This window comes from Takifugu flavidus, chromosome 17 (assembly GCF_003711565.1).
Source record: "Takifugu flavidus isolate HTHZ2018 chromosome 17, ASM371156v2, whole genome shotgun sequence".
Lineage (NCBI taxonomy): Eukaryota > Metazoa > Chordata > Actinopteri > Tetraodontiformes > Tetraodontidae > Takifugu > Takifugu flavidus.
Genome location: NC_079536.1, coordinates 2,149,607 through 2,171,088, shown reverse-complemented (window position 1 = coordinate 2,171,088; position 21,482 = coordinate 2,149,607). Strand labels below are relative to the sequence as shown.

Below are 21,482 nucleotides of genomic sequence, written 5' to 3'. Positions count from 1 at the left end.
TCTCACATCTGTGCTTTTGATGCCTGAAATTAAAAGCATGTGATATTTAACGTTATCTTGAAACAAACCTGCCAGAATGAAGGAAGAAGAGGGTCTGTGGTCATTCCAGCATCCCCAGACCTTCATATATCTTTATTTGTTAAACAACTTCCTTAGCCTCGGTTCCTTGTTGGTAATTCTTAAGTGCTCTATTTCATGATGACTTTTGCTATAGTTGACGCAACTAATTGACATCAACTGAATAGTTATCGAGTACGTATCAGTGCCACAATCGTCATAAGTTTAATTGCTTGTTTGAAGCTTCATTGGGGTACGATACTGATTAGAATCCTTTAGATAGGTCAGTCTGTAGGGAGTGGAGAAACTGAGGGTTTCCGATTCAACCCCGGTGTGGGCACGACAAGGAAGGTGTTCTGGTAGTAGGAGGACACTGCAGAGGTACCCTTGAGGAACCCCCACATGCTCACATAGCGATGAGCCCACAACCCATTCAATGGTGTACCCCAGCTTTACCATATGTAGTTGGGATATGCTCCAGCACCCCACACACCACTCAAAAGGGATAAATCAGACAAGTAAAGAGTTTTCGCTCGTTCTTTGGCAACTATCCAACTATGGATAGTTAGCTATGGATAATAAATGGATAGGTGCAGGGAGCAGTGTGATCTGATTGGAAATGTTGGGAGGGCGGGAAGCTGGTATCGAAAGTAAAAGACTAGCGGTCACGGATGACCACACTGATCTCCGTATCTTCTAAACGCAGCCTCGTTCTCTGGGGTCACCTTGTCCAACTGCGTCGCTGCTAGGGACATATATATAATCCGCCGTTTACTCCCATGGGTGCTCTTAAACCAGAGGCTTACAGACACGCAATGCTCGGGTTCCGAACACATGTTCCTGCCAATACACACCTCCAGTTGATGGAGCACAATATAGAACATGATTGTGAGCCAATAAATAAAGTCAAAAAACAAATGCAATCATAATGGACTTTCTTTGTGCAATTTGTTTTACAGATAATTACACTGCAGCAGCTGACAGGAAGCAGTTAGCACGCTTGCCAACGCTGTGGTTGTATGTGTTTAAAATGAGCGCCTCTGGCACACAAGCAATTTCATTTACAATTGAACGTTTATGTGGAATATTTGTCAGAATAATGAAGTAAAAAATATCCATATTGATATCTGCTTGTTGTCACTGCATTACATTGAAGAAATAGAAGAAAAGCCTGAATAGATGAAGAAAAGAAAACACTTTGCTTTAAAATTAGGACTTGGAGTAATTACTGCCGATTCCGCTGACAGGGCGAAACAAAGATCAGTGTTTCTCTCTGACCACTCTCAGGCACTTGAGCATTAACACCCTCCATTCCTGAAATGTTCTACCCATTTCATTTTTTTTTTCCAAAGAATATTTAGCCTCATTTCATTTTCAAAGTTTTGTTTCCTTGGCAACAGCTTAAGCTGATCACGAGTCCCAGGAAGACTTCCATTACATTAAAGACATTTTATTTCATAAACTTGTTTGAAATTAGTTTCAAAGTTAGGTAATGAACTGAAATGACTTTTATATTCCCCCTGCCTTGCAATCACGCCACCACGAATCTCATATGTTGACATTAATGACACACCTTGATGGATTACCATATGTTTTGCATAAATTTGCGGTTCTTACCATAAATGAAATAACTTTGGGGAGACGGAGGTTTCCGCACGCTGGTCCTGGAGAAATATCTCTGCCAGCGTTGAATGATTGAAGTGTTTTTTTGGTTGTCGTCCTTTGATTTGGCTCCAGGATCCTCTAAAGAAGGTCGGGGAAACTTGTTGTCTTGGGAGTGAAACAGTAAAAAGATCACCCCCTCCGATGTGTTTCAAACAGGGTAATGGTGGCCGTTTGTTCACTATCTTCCATCAGAATTCTCCTGTGCAATTATTTGATGACTTGAGATTAAAACTTGACTGTTGACACACTTCCGTCAACACCTGTAGGGAGGAAATAAGGGGTGAAACTGGTCAGAGTCTGAGCAAGTCGGAGCGACCGGACTGTAAACCAAGGTTGAATCCTTGACTTTATGAAAGTGCCGTTGACGTCATCTGCTGCAGATGTTGAAGAACAAAAGTCATTAGAGTCGTCTGAGCGACTGAATGCAAATGCGTGATGCGCGTGGGTTGTTTGCAGAGTAGTCGCAGTCGTTTTTCAATGTAAATAAAATAAATCCCAGCTGTTTTTCCGCAGACATTTCTAAGTCAGAGCCTCGGAGGGTTGCTCCTTCTCCAGAGGAGAAGAGCGGCACGTTCCCTTCTCTCCCCTTTTTCCTGCCAGGGGCACCGTGCTTGTCATGATATTGGGTGATTATGAATTTGCATGTATAGATGATGTGGCTTATAGTGTATCTCCCGGCGAGATTCACTGCCTTTATGTTTGTGTTTCTCGGTTCTTTTACTCAACCTCATTTAGCATTCAAAAAATGTTTCTTTACCCCTTCTGAAGGCCGTGTATGCATGTGTGTGTGTTTAGGTAAGCATTCGTGCACGTTCTTTGCATGCTTTGATGATGTTCTGTCAGTTCTATCTTTCTTTAGCACACAAAAATAGCTTCCCCTCAATTCCTGGAAACAATAAAGCCTCCTTTGTATTTCTGCTTTTATAGCATTACGCTAAAGAAAAAAAAATATTCAATTTGTCATTCTTGCATTTAAACATCATACTAATTTAAAAAGAGGAGCTGCCAAACAGTCGGAGAAATCTGTGATATACTACTGCACTGAAATACTGAATAGAGCTCATGAACTCTTCAGGTTCCTCCTCGTCGTGTCCTTGCCCACATCTGAGCCTGGTACTACTTAGGGTTTCTTCCTGTTAAGAGGTAGTTTTTCCTCACCACTATTTCCTCTTGAAGGTCAGGCCTTGGGTTTCTGGATAGACAAATTTGATTGACAGATGCTATGATAAATACAGTGTGTGTGTGTGTGTGTGTGTGTGTGTGTGTGTGTGTGTGTGGTGTGTGTGTGTGTGTGTGTGTGTGTGCATATATAGATGATTGAAAATGAATTGAGTTGAATTGAAGGTAAGACGGCCTTGATCATGCATTCCAAAGATACGGCATCATTAAGAGTCACTCAACCTCACTTTTTATTTTTTGTTGCCTAGAAACAGTGAATGGGTGATTTTCCAGACCTGCCTAACATCAAAGAGGAGATTTTATTTTGAAGTCCAACATCCAGCATTGAGTGGAGAATGAACCGCTAACAACAACACGCTCACGTGTACTCCGTTCGAGCTTTACCTCTTGATGCCTCCCTGTTTTTACAGAGCTTTCGTGTCCAGGTTCACTTCAATTAGAATAATGGAGAAAAGTGCGCTGATATAAGAAGCAGATAAAGAATCTTGAATGTTTCAACCCTGTGGAAACCTGCGAGGGTTCTGTTTCTCTACTTTGGTTCTGTTTGTTTGCTGATTTTTCATCGTTGGTCCAGTTTGGAATTAAACGGAATTAAAACCAACTGTTTACCGAGGCAACGCGCATGATTCAAAGTTAATGGTAGCCGGGCAAAGTTACACAGCTCTTCCAACCACCTCAGCGGAGAGAAGAACAGCGTTGTTTACCCAAATAATTCCAGGAGACACGATTCCTCATCCAGTGTGAGCTCGTGTTTCCAGACCCGTCCGCACGGTTCGATCTTTTTCACGTCCAGTAAGAAATGGATCCCACGCACATATTTGATTACACAGAACCTGATATGAATTCAGCTTATAAGTCAGTCTGTCAGAACAAAAATCTATGACTGAATCCAGGAAGGAATGTTCCTTACGTATCAGTCTTCCTCGCCGCCAGATGATTCCAGCTTTGGTGGGACGCTTCCAGGGAAGTGAAGCCGAAATGTTATTAATTTAGTTAAAGTTTGCTAAAATGTGGCAGCTGGGCCGGCTCTTCGTCTCTCCTCTCCCATCCTTCTCTTGGCACTGCTTCTGTTGATCGGTGCATCTCATCGCTGAGAAAATAAGACCCAAACTAATGATTTTCCTCATTTTCTCTCTGAGCCATGTGAGAGCCTGCCGGGCCTGCTTGCTGATGCGTTCTCCATCTTTCCTCGTGGTGCATCACGACGGGCCTTTCACCCATTTGCACCTTAAACAGGCAGTCAACATCACTCTTTATTTTACCTGCATGACTCAAAGTTTCAAATGTTTTAAATGAGTAGGTTCAACATAAAAGGCAGTTTGTAGCCAAGCATGCAATTTCTCTCCTTTTTATAAAAGTAATTTATGTTGGCATATGTCCTTTCATGCACTATTTATTCCTCCATCTACAAAATATTTCACTTTATATATGAGAATGTAGTTAATCTTCCTCTCTGATGAGCAGATTCCTCTTATTTCGCTGACTCACAGCTGAGGTGGATGACTGGTGCAGAGATTAGCTGCGATATAAGCGCTCGGGTTTATTTAGCTTTAACAGATAATTGATCATAAAAGTTATGTATGATTTAAATTGAAATATATATATATATCGTGGAAACATTTGTGATGGTTTCTGCTCCGTCCTCCCAGAGCTACGTGTCCCAGATGTCTGTCACCCGTCTCTGTCAGCCTTTAGGACCTATGGTTGGCTTGTGTGGATCTTCTGATCTGGCTCCTAAATGATGCTCTAAACTTATGAGCCAATCACTGCTGAGTCTGACTCCTTGTCCCTGGTCCGTCGTGCTCAATTTCCACCCCCCTGTAATTGTGGAGCAGCTCTCATTGAACATGTGAGTGATGAATTCAGAGGTTCTTTTGTCCCAGAGCAGTCCTAAAATTGGGGCCACGTGTGGCACCTCTCAGCAGTTTCCACGCCGACTGCTTATTTTAGCACTTTTTGAGACCACGGTGGCAAATGCAGAGATAAGCTGTCCAGCGATGAGGACCGAAGCTCTGCGGTGCACATCTTCGACTATGAAGGTCACACAGATATCAGAACTACACAGGATTTAGATGGAATCATGCAGATCAGATCTAAATCTGCTGCGCTCTCACCTCAGGAGCGCACAGCTTATCGCTTCAGTGTCTGGATAACCCGTAGGTCGACGCACAAATTCCACCTGTCTCACACAACTGAAACGTCTGAGGAGACCTTTGCCACTAAAGCAGAACTGAGAGAGAGAAAATCAAGATGGATCAAGAGTCTCCAGTCCAAGAAGGTTGACAGCATCTGTCAGACAAAATGAATTTGATTTTCAAATCAACCCCAGTTGTTTCACTCGTTTTCCATCCGTCAATAACGCTGACAAAAGAGAAGAGATAATTACTATAATCAAACCAAACAATGGACGGCGGGACTCATGTCACTTTTCCACCATCCCGATTATCGGCGACCTCAAAAGCCGAAGCCTGTCCTCTTTAGAATAAATATTGAGGACGATTCATCGGGGTTGTACTACCTCAAACTTCTGTTATCTCTCTTCTTCCATTGAATATCTAATTGCTGAATGTTAAGTTTTATGCCTTTGAAATGTGAGTCATCACATGTGTGTGGGAAGCAAAAAAAGAGCTCCAAGGAGATTTACAGGGCATATTTGTATAGTAACAGGATCAATGTAGAGTTTGTGAGTATATAAGGCTCAAATTAGAACCACACACACACACACCTTTGCCTGTTTGAGTCTTGTCAGCTGCTCGCCTGAGATGACCCAATTGCCCAATAGCAAAGCAGCACATTTCACTTGTTCCCCACTCATCTTGCTGCTGTCTAATGATTTCCTCTGTCTTTCTTTGTTCTTAACGCTCTTCTCAAGTGGACCCTCGTTCTGGTTTATCAGACCCATCAGCAGCAGTGCTGGAGCTAGGGGGGTATTTAGTTCTGCTCTTTAGACTCACAAAGTCTCCAACGCTGGCAAAGCCCCATCAACTGCTCAGCCTTCAGTGCGTCACACTGAGGAGGATGTGCACATGATGTGGAATTAAAACCGCAACCGAGAGCAAACTCGCTTGTCTTGGTTTCCGCGCGTCGCGTCGCTCCAGGTGCTTCAGATAAAACAGCAATTCACATTTTCTTTGACGTGGAAGAGGGGGAAAAAACGACCCAAAAAAGGCGAGTTTGGCTTTGCGGTTCCTTCTGGAAGATAAATCAAAAATCCTCAACTCGCTTTTTTAATCTGGCTATTTTTAGCCTAATTGGGATTTCATTTCCCAGTCTATGGAACAGTGAGATGTCAGGTGATAAGATTCATTTTCCCACCGTTTCCAGCAACCAGAGACTGCTGAGCTCCTGGCTACATTTAATAAAATGCTGGAGTTTTTTATTCGTCAGTGTGCCCAAAACAAATATGTTGCTATCGACAGCGCCAACAATAGCAGGAGAGTGGGGGAAAGAGATTCCCATTCCTGAAATTCTCTAATATATTAATCAAAAGACCAGTTTAATTCCTGCACCCTCTATTAGTGCATTCGAGTGTTGTAATTTGTTTAACTTTACAGATCTGCAGTCAAATCTTCCCCAGAAACCAGGCGGTTTCAGCCTGAATCACTGACGGTGCAGCGATGGAGTGCTGCAGGCAGGAACGCTCTGCTAAATTCAATACTCTCCACACTCTCGCTCTCTGTAGATCCAGATACAAATTAGATGCCACGGCAATGGTTCAAATTTGCGCAGGCGTACCGAGCCCGGATAATAAAACAAACTTTCTCACAGCAGTCCAGGCTCGGAATTTCCCATGGTGAATTTCCCAGTCTCTTGGATCAACATCCACGTGTTTGTCTTTTTTCTGTCCGCTCAGAAGATGCACACAAACGAGGAGCAGTTCGACAGGGTTGAAACCCACCCTTAAAGGAGTGGAATAAGTGGAAAACTTACCTGGAATTTCAGCCCGGCGGGAATTAGACTGCAAATGTTTGAAGTCCTTCAACTGCACATTTGATTCTCATGAGGTCGTTTAACCTGTTTTTTAGCGGCTTTAATCGCAGCACTGGGCGTCTCCTGGGACAGCTGGTTTGTGCCTGAGCGAAGCAACGGCAGCCACCACTGGATACACAGGAGCCGCTTCTCCGCCGTTAATGAAATGCAGAATCGGATTGTTCTTGGGTTCCTGATTTTATTGTTGGATTTTCCCGTCTTTCATGTCGGCGTCAACATCTCAACATTCGTCTTCAACTCCACCGGATCGTTTCCACAGTCCGCGTGGAAGCTTCCGGTCTGGCACAATCCGCTCAGAGCGAACTGAAGGGCAGGAATGGTTCATCATTTGTTCCGCTTGGTGGAAGAGAGTTCGGAGAGGTTTCTGTCACGCAGCAACACACGTCTGAAAACCTGCACCCGGTGGAATTCTCAGGTTCGCTATCCACGTGGGCACACGGAAGGGCAGGTCTGTTCTGCTAAAACCCAAAACTGATGCAATCCTGGATTTTAAATTGATTGTGATGGGTTTATTTGCAGCGCAAGGGAATGAGTGACGGCTGCATTGTGCTACAACCCAGCTTATTGTTTCATTCAATGTTTTATGCATCTCTTTCCACTCTCCCGGTTATTGCCTGGAGCAAAAACATCCAGGCCCTTCCTCACTGCACCAGAGTCGGGGAGGATTAATGTCAAGATCAAAACTCATGGCTGAGCATATTCCATTTTGATGCGATCGCAAAAACAGTTAATGTGCTTGACGTGAGAGCAATGTTCCTACAAATTCTGCTTTATTTGTTCTAATCTATAGATATTGTCCCTCTTCCTCTTGGCTTCACCTCCTTTTTGTGTTTTTGCTTCATTTTTTTTACAACTTGCCTTTTGGGGAAAACTCCAAAATGCAGGAAGCGTCTCCCAAAAACATTTGCCTAAGATATTTATAACCCTCTGATCTAGGATGTTTCTGCATTTGTTGAAATCCGGTCCATTTGCTCCCCGGTAGCTCCAGCCCAGGACAGAGGGATTGCGTATTATCGCGAGGATAATTTTTTCGGGGAGGTGGGGGATTTTCACGCATGCTTTTGAAAACTGGACGGATTAAAGTGAAAAAAAGACTCACTTTGCGGCTTAAATTTTATGTAACACCTTCAAAGGCAAAAAGCGGTGTTTTTATTTGTTTGCTGACTTTTTCACCCTGCGTCTCTCCAGCCCGTCTCTGGTGTAACAGTACAGACAGGGTTGGATTTGGAAGCGGGGGCTTTTTGAAAACGTCACTCACCCGTTTGTACCATCGTAGCGACGCACAATACATTTAAAAAGCAATGAAATCGTGGTCGCTAATCCCTTTTGACTGAAACCTGTTTTGACTTTTCTTCCTTACGACCATAAAAAGAGGAGATTAAAGGGTTTGTTTGTGTGTGTGTGTGTGTGTGTGTGTGTGTGTGTGTGTGTGTGTGTGTCTTCAGCACTGTTTAACACAATGTTGTGTTTACTTACACGACCCCCCACGGGATTTTTCTCAGCCCTGGCCCCATAATTACAGAGTAACAAAGTTTAGTGGTCACAATCTTGCGCACAAAGATCGGCAAATTCTCGCAGCCCAAAAACCTGTCAGCTTAGAGATCAGCTGTGACGGCTTTACACGCGTATAAATGCTCAGAATAATACAAAGTGACTAGTTTTAATTAAAGTGCCCGGATGTGCTTCGCTGTAATCCCAACTTCAGTAGAGAGCAGGACAAGGGTTCATTACAAAGAGGCACAAATATTTGGCTTAAATCCTGGACTGAAAGTCTCCACAACGTGTTTTTTTGAACAGGCGGATGGAGACATCCGAAAAAGAATGAAACAAATTACAGTTGCGGGAGATGACCTGGGAGCCGAAACGGGCGAATCGGCGCTGGTGGTTGGCCGCCTCAGGATGGACAGCTGATCTTTGACTAATTGGGAACTCCAATATATATACACAGAGTCCAGTGAAATAAAAATGCATCATATACTGTATATTGATCTCAGTGGTAGAGGATGCCTCAAAACATCAGGCTGCATTATAGCATGAAATATTCATTAAACTTTAGGAGGCCTGTATGTTTAGTATCAACAGTAACCTCCCCTTGAGGACTTTAGAGACAGATTACTAACGTTGCTCGCAGGATAACGCCGGGATGAACACCTCCACTCCTCCAGGGTCGGATTCAGGCCTGGTTTACTGTCCTATCCTATTTCTGCACATTCGGACACGAAACCCGGCTTGAATCTGGCCCTGGAGGACTGAGGTTGCCCATAAGGTGTCCGTCCTGGCTGATCCAGGCATTTAGGATGTGCTTTGTAATCAATCTGCAATAATATTGGGCTGGATGGAATATGTCCAGCGTTACTGATGAGAGAATGTTGCGTTTTTACGCAGCGACTGTCGTCGTGTTGCAGAGCTCGGGCATCGCAATGGCGCCGGACAATGAGGCAGCAGAGAGCTGAAAGCGGTCCAACACAAACACTACCGATACCATCGCCCCCTTTCGCACGTTGGCTCGTGCTGGCGGTTTCCTGTGGGCCGAGATGGTGCCAGTTCTCATGTTTATGCATGGGATGTGCCGCTGCTGCTTCGTTCTCACTCAAGTCTCTGTTTCAACCAGCCGACGCGGTGAGTCATGAGCAGCGTAAATGGTTTGTTGTGAAGAGTGCGCGGAAACGTGCCGGACGTAGCCGCTGTGACGGCTATTGCCTCCTCTTACTTACATTTCTTTTCTCAACCATCTGTTTTTCATAGAAAAGGGTAAAAAACAAGTTCAACGGTGGAGTTTGCTATTGGTCACTGAAGCAACAATCATGATTCAAAGCGGTTAGCTTAACAATAAAAACGGTGAATAAAAGCGTTTGGAGGAGCGCTCTGCAGAGACACTGAAAGGGTGTGATATAAAACTGGAATCATAAAAGGGGTTGTTATTAATAGTCAACACAGGTTGCTCCCCCCCCGGAACAAATATCCCTGTTCTGACCTCCTGCACAGCATCAATGTTTCATGCAGCAGTTTTCTTATCCTCCACCTTTGTGGCTTCAATCGAAACCGCTGGCACATAAACATCACACAGAGGAAAACATAAATATGGGTCACTTTACTTGAACTCAACCTTTTTTTTTCATGTTTTCACGCTGTAATTAGACAACTGGAGACTGCAGGCACGGGCATCAAACAGAGTTTCAGTTCTAGGACTGGTCCAAGTTTGATTGAAAACATCCCTTTTAGTGATCAAACGGCTCGTCGTCTTTCTAATTTCTTCTTAATTTCTTCTTTCATGTCAATTCAAAGCCGTTCCCAAGCATCCGCTGCAGCCACGTTGTGAGATACTCAGAGACAGGAAGTGGAACTTTGCGCCCATCCACTGTACATCACTGGTGTTGGCTGAGATCCAGACCTTCCATTATGCCGTCACCAGACCGTGGCGAGGACAGTCTAAGCCTCGCCATTCAACGGCTTGGAAAATTGGCCGTTTTGATCACATACCCCAGTAGGTGCGTGCGATTCTTACATCACAGCCGCCACAAAAGGGAAGTTCCGCCTTTCATTTTTCAGGTTTTCGTTCTATGGATTCTACGCCTCCCCAATCAAACTCGCTTCTCTTTTTTTTTTTGTCCAAGTGTGGTTTATTTAACAAAACCGTGTTTATTACATGAACCAACTGCATTATTTAGCCCTAATGTTTTTACAACTCTAGTACAAGTCTATTCACAGGACCCACCTAACAGAAACTTACATTATCATGTGGGCCTTGATTAATTACAAAATTCATCGAGTGTCTCCAAAAAACAAAAAAAAATCCCATCAAAATAAAAAAATACACATTGATGTCAGAGTGATAAATAGATAAATAGACCAAAAAGAAAGGAAGAAACCCCAAACAAATCAGCCAATAAATAGAATAAATAACATTCAAAACATCTTTGGCCAGACTGAGGCCGCTTCTTTGTCTCTGAAGTGTTGACACGGGTCCGCAGGGCTCTGAGGTCGCCCCGCCTCCGGGTGCCGGACGGCGGATATGTGGCATGAAACAGCAATTAAAAGTAATTATATTGAGGCACTTTTAAGGATATTATGGGAAATGACATTTCCGTGTGCGCGTGTGTGTCTTTCTGAAAGGAAACAGTCGGCGGCGTTCAATTAGATGGCGGCTGATCGGCTGTTTCCTCCTAAACCGTTCGACCTGAAGGCTCCCACGTCTCGTTATTAGGATTTTGGAAAGATGATGAGAAGGATCACGTAAAATTAAAATTATGCATAAACAGAGATGTGCGTGTGTGTTATGGGGGCGAGGGGGGGGAGGTACCAAGAGTGTTACATATTTGCTTGTTTTTTAGTCTGTGGAAAAACATCAATGCGTCTTGGAGGAGTTTGAGTCTGATTGAGTTTCGGCCTCTCCGAAAATCCCTGCCAGGGTCTTAAAGCGGGGCCCCCACTCACTGAGGTAATCATAGCCCTCCTCCACGTCTACGGCGGGGGAGTCGATGGAGCTTAGCGAGTCGGCCACAGAGCCGTTGCCCTCGTAAGCGTAGGTGGCCAAGGAGTCATAGGGCGGGGCCGAGTTGTCCGTGTCGTGCTCTCGCAGGCGCTGGTTGATGAAATCCCGGATGTCGGCGCTGTCCTGAGAAAGCGGCGGCCGGGGGCCTCTCTTTATTTCAGGTTTGACATCCCTGCGGTACAGCTTCTCTTCGGCGACCTTGGGGTTGCGGAGCGTCCCCATGTCGAAGGCGTGAGTGTCTTCCTCTCCGCCCCCCTCGTCATCGTAGTGGATCACGTTATCTCGGATGTCTTCTTTAGATGACATGAGGGTTTCCTTCTTCTTCTGCCGCCTCAGGCCCACGTAGAGGACCACGATTACTGCGGAGGGAGTCGTGACAGGTCCAGATTAAATCACATTAATCACAAACTCATTTCCATTTAGTCGTGCAGTCCGACTGAGGACTGTTTTTTTGGTCATTAAGATTTAATGAAAAAGTTACTGAAACTGTTTGGTGCGACTTCCGGACAAACATCTGATGGGGCATAGACATTTGACACGGATAATTAAGTTCCTTTCAGCAATAATTGGAAAGATTTTGCAGAGTTTTAGATAAAGTTAAAGTCTGAAATGCCAAATAATCTTTTCTTTAACACTTTGGTTGGTTCCATAATGTGTCACTGCTAACAGTTTCATGCCTGTTCTTTATTTTTATCCATAAAATGCATTTTTTTAAAGTGTATGTGTCCTTTTTGGAAATTGGAAAGGAGGAACGCCAACAGTCTTTGCAGCGGCGTGCATCTTTGTGTTAAAAACAATTGCATGATCAGGCCCTCCTGAAACTGACTCTGGGTTTTGGTTTCGAGTTCTGTCGGGGGCCGCACACAGCAGCTAAGCCGGCAGTTTCAGCAGCATTTGTGTATTTCGAAGCTGCGCTGGTGAAATGTAGCTGTCCTCCACGTGCCGTGGACACGAAGGGGGCTGCAGAGGCAGCTGGGTACAAACGTGCCGCCGAGAACCAACGCGACGCTGCGGCTCTGCTCCAGCACCAACCACATCGCCGACAGGTTCTTAACCTCTCCATCACTCCCGTATCACGGTGTGATTTTCAACACATTACCATAAATTTCCTCCTCTCCCTTTCCTCCTGCCAGAGCCATCTGTCTCTCCTTGCGTCCCCTCTCTCTGTCTCCATCGTGAAAAATGCGGCAAGATATTATTTTCCTCCGTATTGAATGCAGGAGGCTGAGTGATGGTCAGGATGAAGCTGAAATCATTCAACGTGAAAGAATCATATAAATATATTCAGGCAGGATGGAGGGAAAGTCTTAAGTAGGTCTCTTCCTCCCATCTTCCCCCCTCCACTCCCACGTGATTGTGCCAGCTGATCTACAGAGTGTCAGCTCCCCCTAGTGGCCGAAGCGGTGCCTTTTCTCAGGGCTTCTTCTCCACGGTTTGTCACAGGGTGCAGCCAATCGGTCGCACACAAAGTCTCTGCACTGCTCTGTTTAATTTACCTAATTATCTGTCCTCACAGGGTCATCCTGCCAGCGGCTCCCTGGAAATGCTCCCCATGCTTGTTCTCGCCCTCACAGGGGCGCTGTGACAGTCTGGCATCAGCCTTTGGAGGGTTGATCCAGCTTTGAAGACATTCCCTCCAGATGAGGCGAGTGCACAGCTCTACAGCAGACCGTGACACGCCACTGTATTCATTTTCGTGTCGGCTCAAACGTTCAACAATTGAATTAACTTGACATCAGTAAATTCCTATCAGCATTTGGGAATGAACCTATTGAAAAATAATGAAACTACACTGGACAGAAATGTAAATGAACATCAATTCTCAAGTCCTGGATGCATTTTGAGAGAGGTGATATTTCTTTTACTGCCTGGCATTCATGATCCCGCCGTAAATCTACATTTACACGCTCGTATCTGCTTAGATGGATTTGAGATTAACGGCAGAGAATTAAAGAGGACCATTGCAGCCGTGACCTTGCATGGAATCATAAAGTCATGGCCACAGCACAGCGAGATTGGATTGAGTTTATAGAGCTAAATGTCATTAAAGCAGAACGTCTCGCTAAATGCTGCGTGCGTACGGGTGCCGTAATGAAATGACAGGAAGTAGACCTGACGCCAGCAGGGGGCGGACCGCCTTGTAAGGAGTCAGGGCTCCTGTCGCTAAGGAAGCCGCCGCGGTCTCAATCAGAACCCACATAGGAGCCAGCAAGACAACCTCAGCCCTTACCCAACAGGATGACAATGCAGAGAAGGATGGCGATCAGAGCCCCCGTGCTGAGACCCACGGGGAGAAATATGGCCTCGGCGCTGCAGGTTAGCAGCGCGCCGTCCGATTCACAGCCGCATACTCGGATGGTCAGGGTGCCGGTGCTGCTCTTGGGCGGGTAGCCGTTATCTTCAATGACCACGGGGAGTAAATAGATCTCCTGCAGGCGGCGTCTGAAGCCGCCCCGCTTCGTCACGATTCCGGCTGTGTTGTCTAAAATTTTAAAAAGGAGAAACGCAATCAAAAGGAATCTTTAAAACACTGATTTGAGTTTTTATTATTTCATTTTTCCAGGCGTGAAGATTAAAAGGCTCTTTTAACGTGCACCAGGCCTGTGTAGTTCCTTCATCTATGAAGGTCAGATGCTTTTGTAGCCCCTGGAAGTCTATGAAAGCTTGCATCACTTGGACCATCCTCTTGACTACCCGACGCAGAGCTGGAAGCCAGCCTGCCCAAGCGGGAGCCGTGATCCCGCTGCTCGGAACCGGACCACTCCCTGTGCAAAAAAAAAGCACCCGGAAACGCCGCAAAGTGTTTTGTGTCCACCTGCGCCGCGACGCACTGCTATTTGCGTTATCTCTCTCTGTGCAGGCAAGAGGAACAGATTAGCAACGCGAGATAAGGAAGGAAAACAAGCCCCCGCGCGAGGGAAGACAGCGGAAGGTGTCGAGGCGGGGAGCAGAATGGAGGTCGACAGTGTAACGGCCGGAGAGGGGATGTGTCGTGTTGGACTCGCGCGGCCCTGTCCGCTGCAGCGAGACTGTCTGACCCCTGTCAAGCCCGGTTTGCTCCGCCGTCCGCGCAGCGCTGCTTCGTTTTGACAGGTGGGGGTCAGGCGATTTAGCACACCTTGCGTGTTGTGCAACCCCCCTTCACCCAACCCCCCCCCCCCGATTGTGTCCCCCCTCCTTCTCCCTGCTGTCCGAGACGCCGGCGGCCTGTTTTTTTTTGTTTGTTTTTTCCTGTCCTGTCTGATCTGACTCTGCATCTGCTGCAGGGGCCCCCGGCCCACAAGCGGATTCAAACTGGGGGCTCACAAATTCATTCATCTCCCTGGACGTCATTCGGCCACGTCCCACTTTTCTCTCAGGTTGGACTTCAAAGAGGCGTCACGTCCTCATAACAACAAGGTGTGTGTGTGTGGGGGGGGGGGGGGGTGCCCCTGGTTGGCCGACAGGTTGTTTCTGCCCCTGAATCACGCTGGGATTAACCACTTCATTTGATCTGTGTGGTCCCAGCTGTTAACCCTCAGCAGCAGAACGTGACCACACACCTGCGGCTACACGCACAGGCTGAAACAGGCAGCAGAGCCCGTGCACGTGGGCAAGGGGACGGACGTTTGCTCACCCTCGGATTGCTTCAAAACCCTGGTGTGGTCAAAAAATGCAGGGTGTTCTGGTCGTAGGTGGGGGAGCCGGGATGCCCTCGGAGTACTGCCATGGTACCATTGAGCAAGGTACCGACGCTCATGAGCTACCAACTCATCCTGTAACCTGCCTCTGCCCTCATGTTCGACAGTGAGGATAATTATCTCTAACATCTATGCGGGTCTCGTACCCTGTTTAACAAATTTCACTCACTTCCAAAGTCTCGGATTGTGAAATTCCTGTTTTTCCCATCTTCTTTGGGTGATTTGAAGGCGAACTGCTGTCCGGCCGAAGGCAGATCCTGGTCCTTCGCCCCAAATGTCTGAATCACCTGTTGAAATTCAGCAAAAACAAAATGAATGTCGGGGCTGCCGAGGTGAAACACACGCAGCAGCGCATGTGGTCCTGTCAGGAATAAAATAATTGTTCCTGACAGGACCATCTCGAGGAACTGAAGATGTTTGGACATCGACTATTGACACACTTCTCAAACTAATCTACAAAGTGCTTCATTTCCAGTTTTCTCTTTTCTACAGACCGTCAGCTGGGTTAGCAATGATTAAGCTCGGAGCTTCTTGTCATTGTTCAGAATAATAGCAGACACAACTGTGATCTATGCTCATTATACCTCAGCTAAGAACCAATCAGTGAATTTCCGTGAATTCGTTTGAAACGAAAGCCTCTGCCGGCGAAGCTCTTCTCCCCAAACGTGTGCAATTATCCCCCCATTGACCCGAGGGCGTCAACTAATCCGGAAGCGACTGCGCGTTCCGGCTAAAGCGAGGCTGGGAGCTGTCTCTCGGTCGTCCTGGATGCAGCTGCCGAGCACAGGACTGACGGCTTGTTGAAATCGTCCACAGCAGCTCAGCGCGCGGCCTGATGGATGGCGTGTGCCGGAGCTTGTTCAGCAGTCATGAAGAGAAATGGCTTGTTTTACAGCGCAAGGTGCTAAACCTTCCCAACAGCAACAGGCCCCATTTACACCGAATCTCACGCTGAACAACTCCCTTTGACCAGAAGGTTGTTAACATTGTCCTGCTGTGTTGGCCCGTAACCAGCGTCTGAGCGATTTGATCCCAGTCACAGATGAACCTCAAATCAGACCTCCTGCGCCCCCCTTGAAGTATTTGAATAAAACTCCCAGACGTGCTGCCATGTTCCCTGCAACAGCTGTGCCTATTGATTTTTCAGCGGCTCAGTTATGGCGGCAGAGAATAAATCAAAAGCTGCACTTGTCAGAATAACACCCGTGTCCTCACAGAGATGCATGTTTACAAACCAGGCCGGGGTGTGTGTGTGTGTTGGCAGAATGGAATTACAATATAAATAGTTCCCTTTTTGTCCCTGTCAGGCTTAAACGTCCACATTAATCAGTGCAAACTAGAACAGTGGACTTGATCACAGGCTTAAGAACTGTGGGCTCATTTTTCTATTTCTTCCTCCTATTTTTGAGGTCTTAAAGGCTTCGATTCAAGTGGACCTTTTTGCTGCTCTAAGTGTCCATTAGTGAGAGCTATTATGTCTTCAAATGTCTCTAAGATGCTATCAGCCATATTCTACATGAGGCTGGATAACTGGCGGCTAAATGTAAAGGTAATTATCCCAGCTGGGTCACTTTTACTGGATGTTTTTTTTTAAAAAGCACTTAATAAGACACACACACATACACACACACAAAATTGTCTTGAATGCTCACCGGCTCGTGTCACGACATAAGATGTGACCATGACTTGTGAATTCATTTTAGCCCCCAGATTTCAGCTTTAACTAACTGAGGCTCTGGTTCGGCGTAAAGGGCCTCCCGATTCTCAAAATGAGCCATTTTCAGTGACCTCAGTGGAAGCAGACTCAGGTCGGACCCCGCTGAAGTAAACTGGGACTCAAACTAACAGCCATGGGTTGATTTCTTCTTGTCTTGTTGCGGCGGGACGGCCGGTAAATACCACCGGAATTTAGTTAGGAAGACCACGACGCCTTCAAACGTGACACAGACTCCTTGTTTTGATTGGGGGGGGGGGGGGGGGGGGCGGGGGGGGCTGAGTACCAGCGAGACATCGTCACTGTGATGAGAGCTCTGCAGCCATTTGATCGACTGCCACAGGAGCCGGTCCCTCTCAAACGCCGACTGCATATAGATGCTAGTTAATGGGCTAATTTACAGGCGCAGGTGGTTTACAACACGCTGCATCTCTAATACATCATCTCAGAGGCTCTTGGTGGCCGATATGCAGAGCGGTGCTGCGTTCCATGATATGGATTTGTTTTCTGTAGACACACACAGGCACACACACACACACACACACTGCGCTCTGAGAAGATACAGAATACATGTTTCGGGTTCAGTTCAGGGTGGCAGTTATCATCTCAACCCATGACGTCATTTAAAATCCTCATTTTAAAAGGGCAAACCTCCCAGTCATACCTGGCCCACTTTGGCGTTTTCACACACGAAGGCTTCGTAAGGATTGGCGAGTTCAGGGGGGAACTCGTTGATGTCCAGCACGTGGATGGTTACGGCCACGCGACTGGTCAGGACTGGACTGTCTGCAGAAGAAAGAGCAGCAGAGAAGGTTCCGTAAATCAACTGGTCCGCTTCCTCCCACCACTGACACCATGCGGACATGGAGAGTACTGCTGGTTTTAGACCCATGAAGGCAGAGGGGTGAAAGCCCCAGTCGTGCCAGTGACCACGAGCCAAACATCCCAGTAACTCACTGGTTAGACAGAATTCTGATCAAGCATGTGGGTGCATTAAAAGCACAGGTCACAGGATTTAAGATGCTTTCACTGGTCATGAAAAAGAGGGATCAGGTAAAAAAAAAAAAAAAAAAATATATATATATATATAATATATATATATATATATATATATAATATATATATATATATATATTATATATATATATATATATATATATATATTTTATATATGTATGTAGGATGTGAAGCCGATCGTAATTATGACACAAAAGCCCCGCATTGAGAGCGATGACCAAGATTAGGTGATAGGTGTTTTCAGGAATACGGTCGGAAATGTCTTTCAGAGCCCCAGCAAGGCAAACATTATGGATTTAATGTGGGAATGGAACACACGTGTGTGTGTGTGTGTGTGTGTGTGTGTGTGTGTGTGTGTGTGTGTGTGTGTGTCGCGCGCAAAGACCGGTGGTTGAAAGGAATACAGGTGAGGGGGCTCATAGAGTCTTTATAGGGGGATTTGGGATAGGCAGCCACAGCTGAGTTAGCAACCATCTCTGACCTTGGAAAACACACACACACACACACACACACACACACACACCAAGGTAAAAGCATGGGATTTGGTGTTTTGCACCAACTGAAAAACAAACACCAACACTCACACTGATTTATTTACTTATTTATTAGGAAATCTAAATGAGTGAGGGCTGGGATTAGGTTTAAACCTTCCGTAAACAGCCCGTCTCTAGACGGACTTTATGAGGAGCGTGTACCTTCTGCGGCCACTAGATGGCGCAACGGCACAGAGGTTGCGCTGAGTGAGCGCGCTCCCTAGCAACTGCTGCTGTGTTTTTTATTATTGAAACAGAAACCTCTGTTGCAACAAATTGCTTGCTTGGTCAGCCAGAAAGTTCCATATCCATTACTGTTTTCTAACTGGATCTTATTTTCTATATACAATTAAACTCATCGTAATAATAATAATAAAAAAAAGGTCCAATCTTTGCAAGCAATTTACAAGAAAACAATAAAATGAGCTACAAAAGAGAGGCAGAAACATTCCTTGTGGAGTTTAATCAACTAAAAAGTGCAAGTGCTGACGGAATAATCAACAAACTCATAAAACAGACTGAATGAGACTGTGGGGCTGTATTGAATTGCTATAAGAAGCAACTGTCATATCCTTCTGCCAAGGTTATTATTGCATTTAATAGATCTCCCCTTTTTTTCCCCAGCAAAGAACAGAAACTGCCAAAAGCAAAGTGTTAATCTAGCCCCGGCTCTCGGTTAGCTCGCCTGCTGCTCTCTACTCCGTCTCAGGAGAGCCGCTCTGATTCTGCTGCATGACTGCAGAGTCTTCCGATGACCGGGCGAACCTCTGAGGTTTCGTGAGTCGTCTGCCACTCAAGTCGGAGCAGAACACGCCATGATCTTCGATGTGCTCCATGGAATCGATGGGGAGGGGCGTACAAATGCAAGCCAACAGCAGCGTTACGTGGGATTTCCGCCCCTTCACGCCGACTCCTTCGCAATTCAAGAACGTTGGGGTTGTTGCGTTCATGTTCATGATTCTGATTATCAGCAGTCGTAGCGTGGAAGCGAACCAGAGATGGCAGGCCAAAATGGTTAACACCCCTTTTTCTACTCCCATCATCCTCCTCCCACTCTCTGCATCCTTTCAGCCCACGCCGCATCATCCTCCACTTCCTTGACACGTCTGCACAAAGGCCACATGCGGAAACACGCGTGCAGGCATTCATTGGAAAGCCAAATTTACATGTCACTGCTTTGACCTTGAGGGGAAGTGAGTAATATCAGTTTCCAAGGCAACAATGAGTCAAGTTTTAACAGCCCATATTTCACAGTCTGTCCTAATGAATATACGGCGTGGGTAATTTTGATTGAGCACCAGCGCGCCTCTGGGATAATGACTTTGACGGTTTTTAGCAGATTTGATGACTTGATGACGATGGATTTGCTTATTTATCCGGAAATTCGCTCCATTTTCCTCATGAACACGTAATTAGCCCGATGACATGTCTTAAAGCCACAGATCTCCACATCCATCCCGCTCTTTCCCCGCTCTGCCCGATGCCCTCTTTGCTTCCGGCGCGACCGATGCATAAAAAATAAACAAATAAATCATCAGATGTGCTAAAAGAGACAGTTAAAATGGAGTCTCAGGGGTCGGGGGAGACACTTTCCTAAAAGCCCCCCCCCCTCTGGAGAGCCCTCATTGTTTATTGTCCCCTGTAAACCGTCCCTACTGAATTGGATTGAGTATTGACTTGAGTAAAAGCATTTTAAATCCTTCACAGGGATTATGAGGACGGTGCCACTGGCGTGAATCAAGATCGATCGCGTCGTCATACTTACTCAGCTTTGTTGCCACGATGGAGATATTATGTTGGGCGATGCTCTCTCTGTCCAGAAGTTCGTTGGTGGAAATGGTCCCCTCCACTGGATCAATGTCAAAGTAGTTGTCCAAGTCGCTCTTCCAGTCAATGGAATACCTAAAAGAAAATGATTGTTGACGAGCACCAGCTGTAAAAATCAGAGGAATAAATCCGCCATCCTCCCTCTGAGCTCACATATACGACTTTGGCGTAAATATGAGTCGCCGTGGCGCTCATTACTCATTTGGAATGGTCATTTCCAGAGAATGTGCTGAGGATGGCATGTGCATTCCAATCCGGGAACGGGCCATGTGTACTCCAGCCGTGCTGAGCCGACGCTTTTCTTGGCCGCAAATGGATTTTAGGCACCATTGGAATCGTATCAATCTCTCGCAGCCGATGAACACCGCTGGCGTGGGGGGGGTGGGGGCGTCTGGGGACGGAGGGCACGTCGTGTCTTCGGAAAATCACATCTGCGGCCTCGCAGACATCCCGGCGTTGGGGAGATCTGAGACCGAGTTAGGGGCCGGCGACGGCGCCATTGGACGCCATCTGATCTTAATAAATTTGTGATCTTCAGGGGCAAAACAAAAAATCTGTGTTTTGCTTCTGCTCATTTCCCCAGGAGGGGGGTCAGGGGCTGGGGAGGGCGGGGTTAGTGCCATGCTCGCGGGCGCTTCCGCAGAGCAGATGCTTCGCTTCTCATGGGGCTTGAGTTTGGACATGAACTGTTTCTCCGGGCCACTGTTCTGTTCCGCTATTTGATCTTTAAAGGCAATTTCTCATGAATATTTAGTCGGCTTGTTTTTCGGAGCCTCAGAGTGGACTTGACGGTCTCATTAACAAAATTAAGTCGTTTAAACCCTGAAGTCCCAGAAATATGATGACTTTTGAATCAAATATGTTGCTTGATATGTGTACAGTGTGAAGTCTTTAGTTCCATCCCGCTCCGCTCTCAGATTTGTTGGCTTCTGCCTTTAATGTGGTGTACGACTCGGCCTTGGGGCTGAGCATGATCACATGAATGCAGTTAAATGAGACCCTCATGAAAGTTACAGCCGGACCTCATCAACAATTCAGAGGCAACAGCTCTTGCATTTTTCCTCTTTAATTGGACGTGGTGTTTGAGCATTGCTGTCCTTCAATCTGATGCTGGAGAAACTAGCACGTCTTAAGGAACAAGATAAAAAAAAACAACCCCCGGTAAGCGCAAGTGTAATCTCCAGAAACCGCATCACTGCATTCCAGGGAGAGGGAGAACATCGGAAAATGCTCGCCTCCGGATTGATGCTAAGCTATCAGCGGGAACCACAGATCTAAAGGGTCTTGATCAGCTCAACTTGGGGAACAGCAGATATAAATTTAATTAC

General features: G+C 46.2%; 1 protein-coding gene across 1 annotated transcript in view; it reads right to left on the bottom strand.

The window, feature by feature from the left end:
- Positions 1 to 10,482: 10,482 nt before the first annotated feature.
- LOC130513772 (cadherin-12-like) overlaps positions 10,483 to 21,482 on the bottom strand; it is a 64,268-nt gene continuing 53,268 nt past the window's right edge. The window contains exons 8-12 of the mRNA XM_057012793.1: positions 20,093 to 20,229; positions 17,442 to 17,563; positions 15,233 to 15,350; positions 13,614 to 13,865; positions 10,483 to 11,742 (exon numbers count right to left, since the gene is read on the bottom strand). Coding sequence (XP_056868773.1) covers positions 11,237 to 11,742; positions 13,614 to 13,865; positions 15,233 to 15,350; positions 17,442 to 17,563; positions 20,093 to 20,229 — 1,135 coding nt within the window. The 3' untranslated portion in view covers positions 10,483 to 11,236. The remainder of the gene's footprint in view (positions 11,743 to 13,613; positions 13,866 to 15,232; positions 15,351 to 17,441; positions 17,564 to 20,092; positions 20,230 to 21,482) is intronic.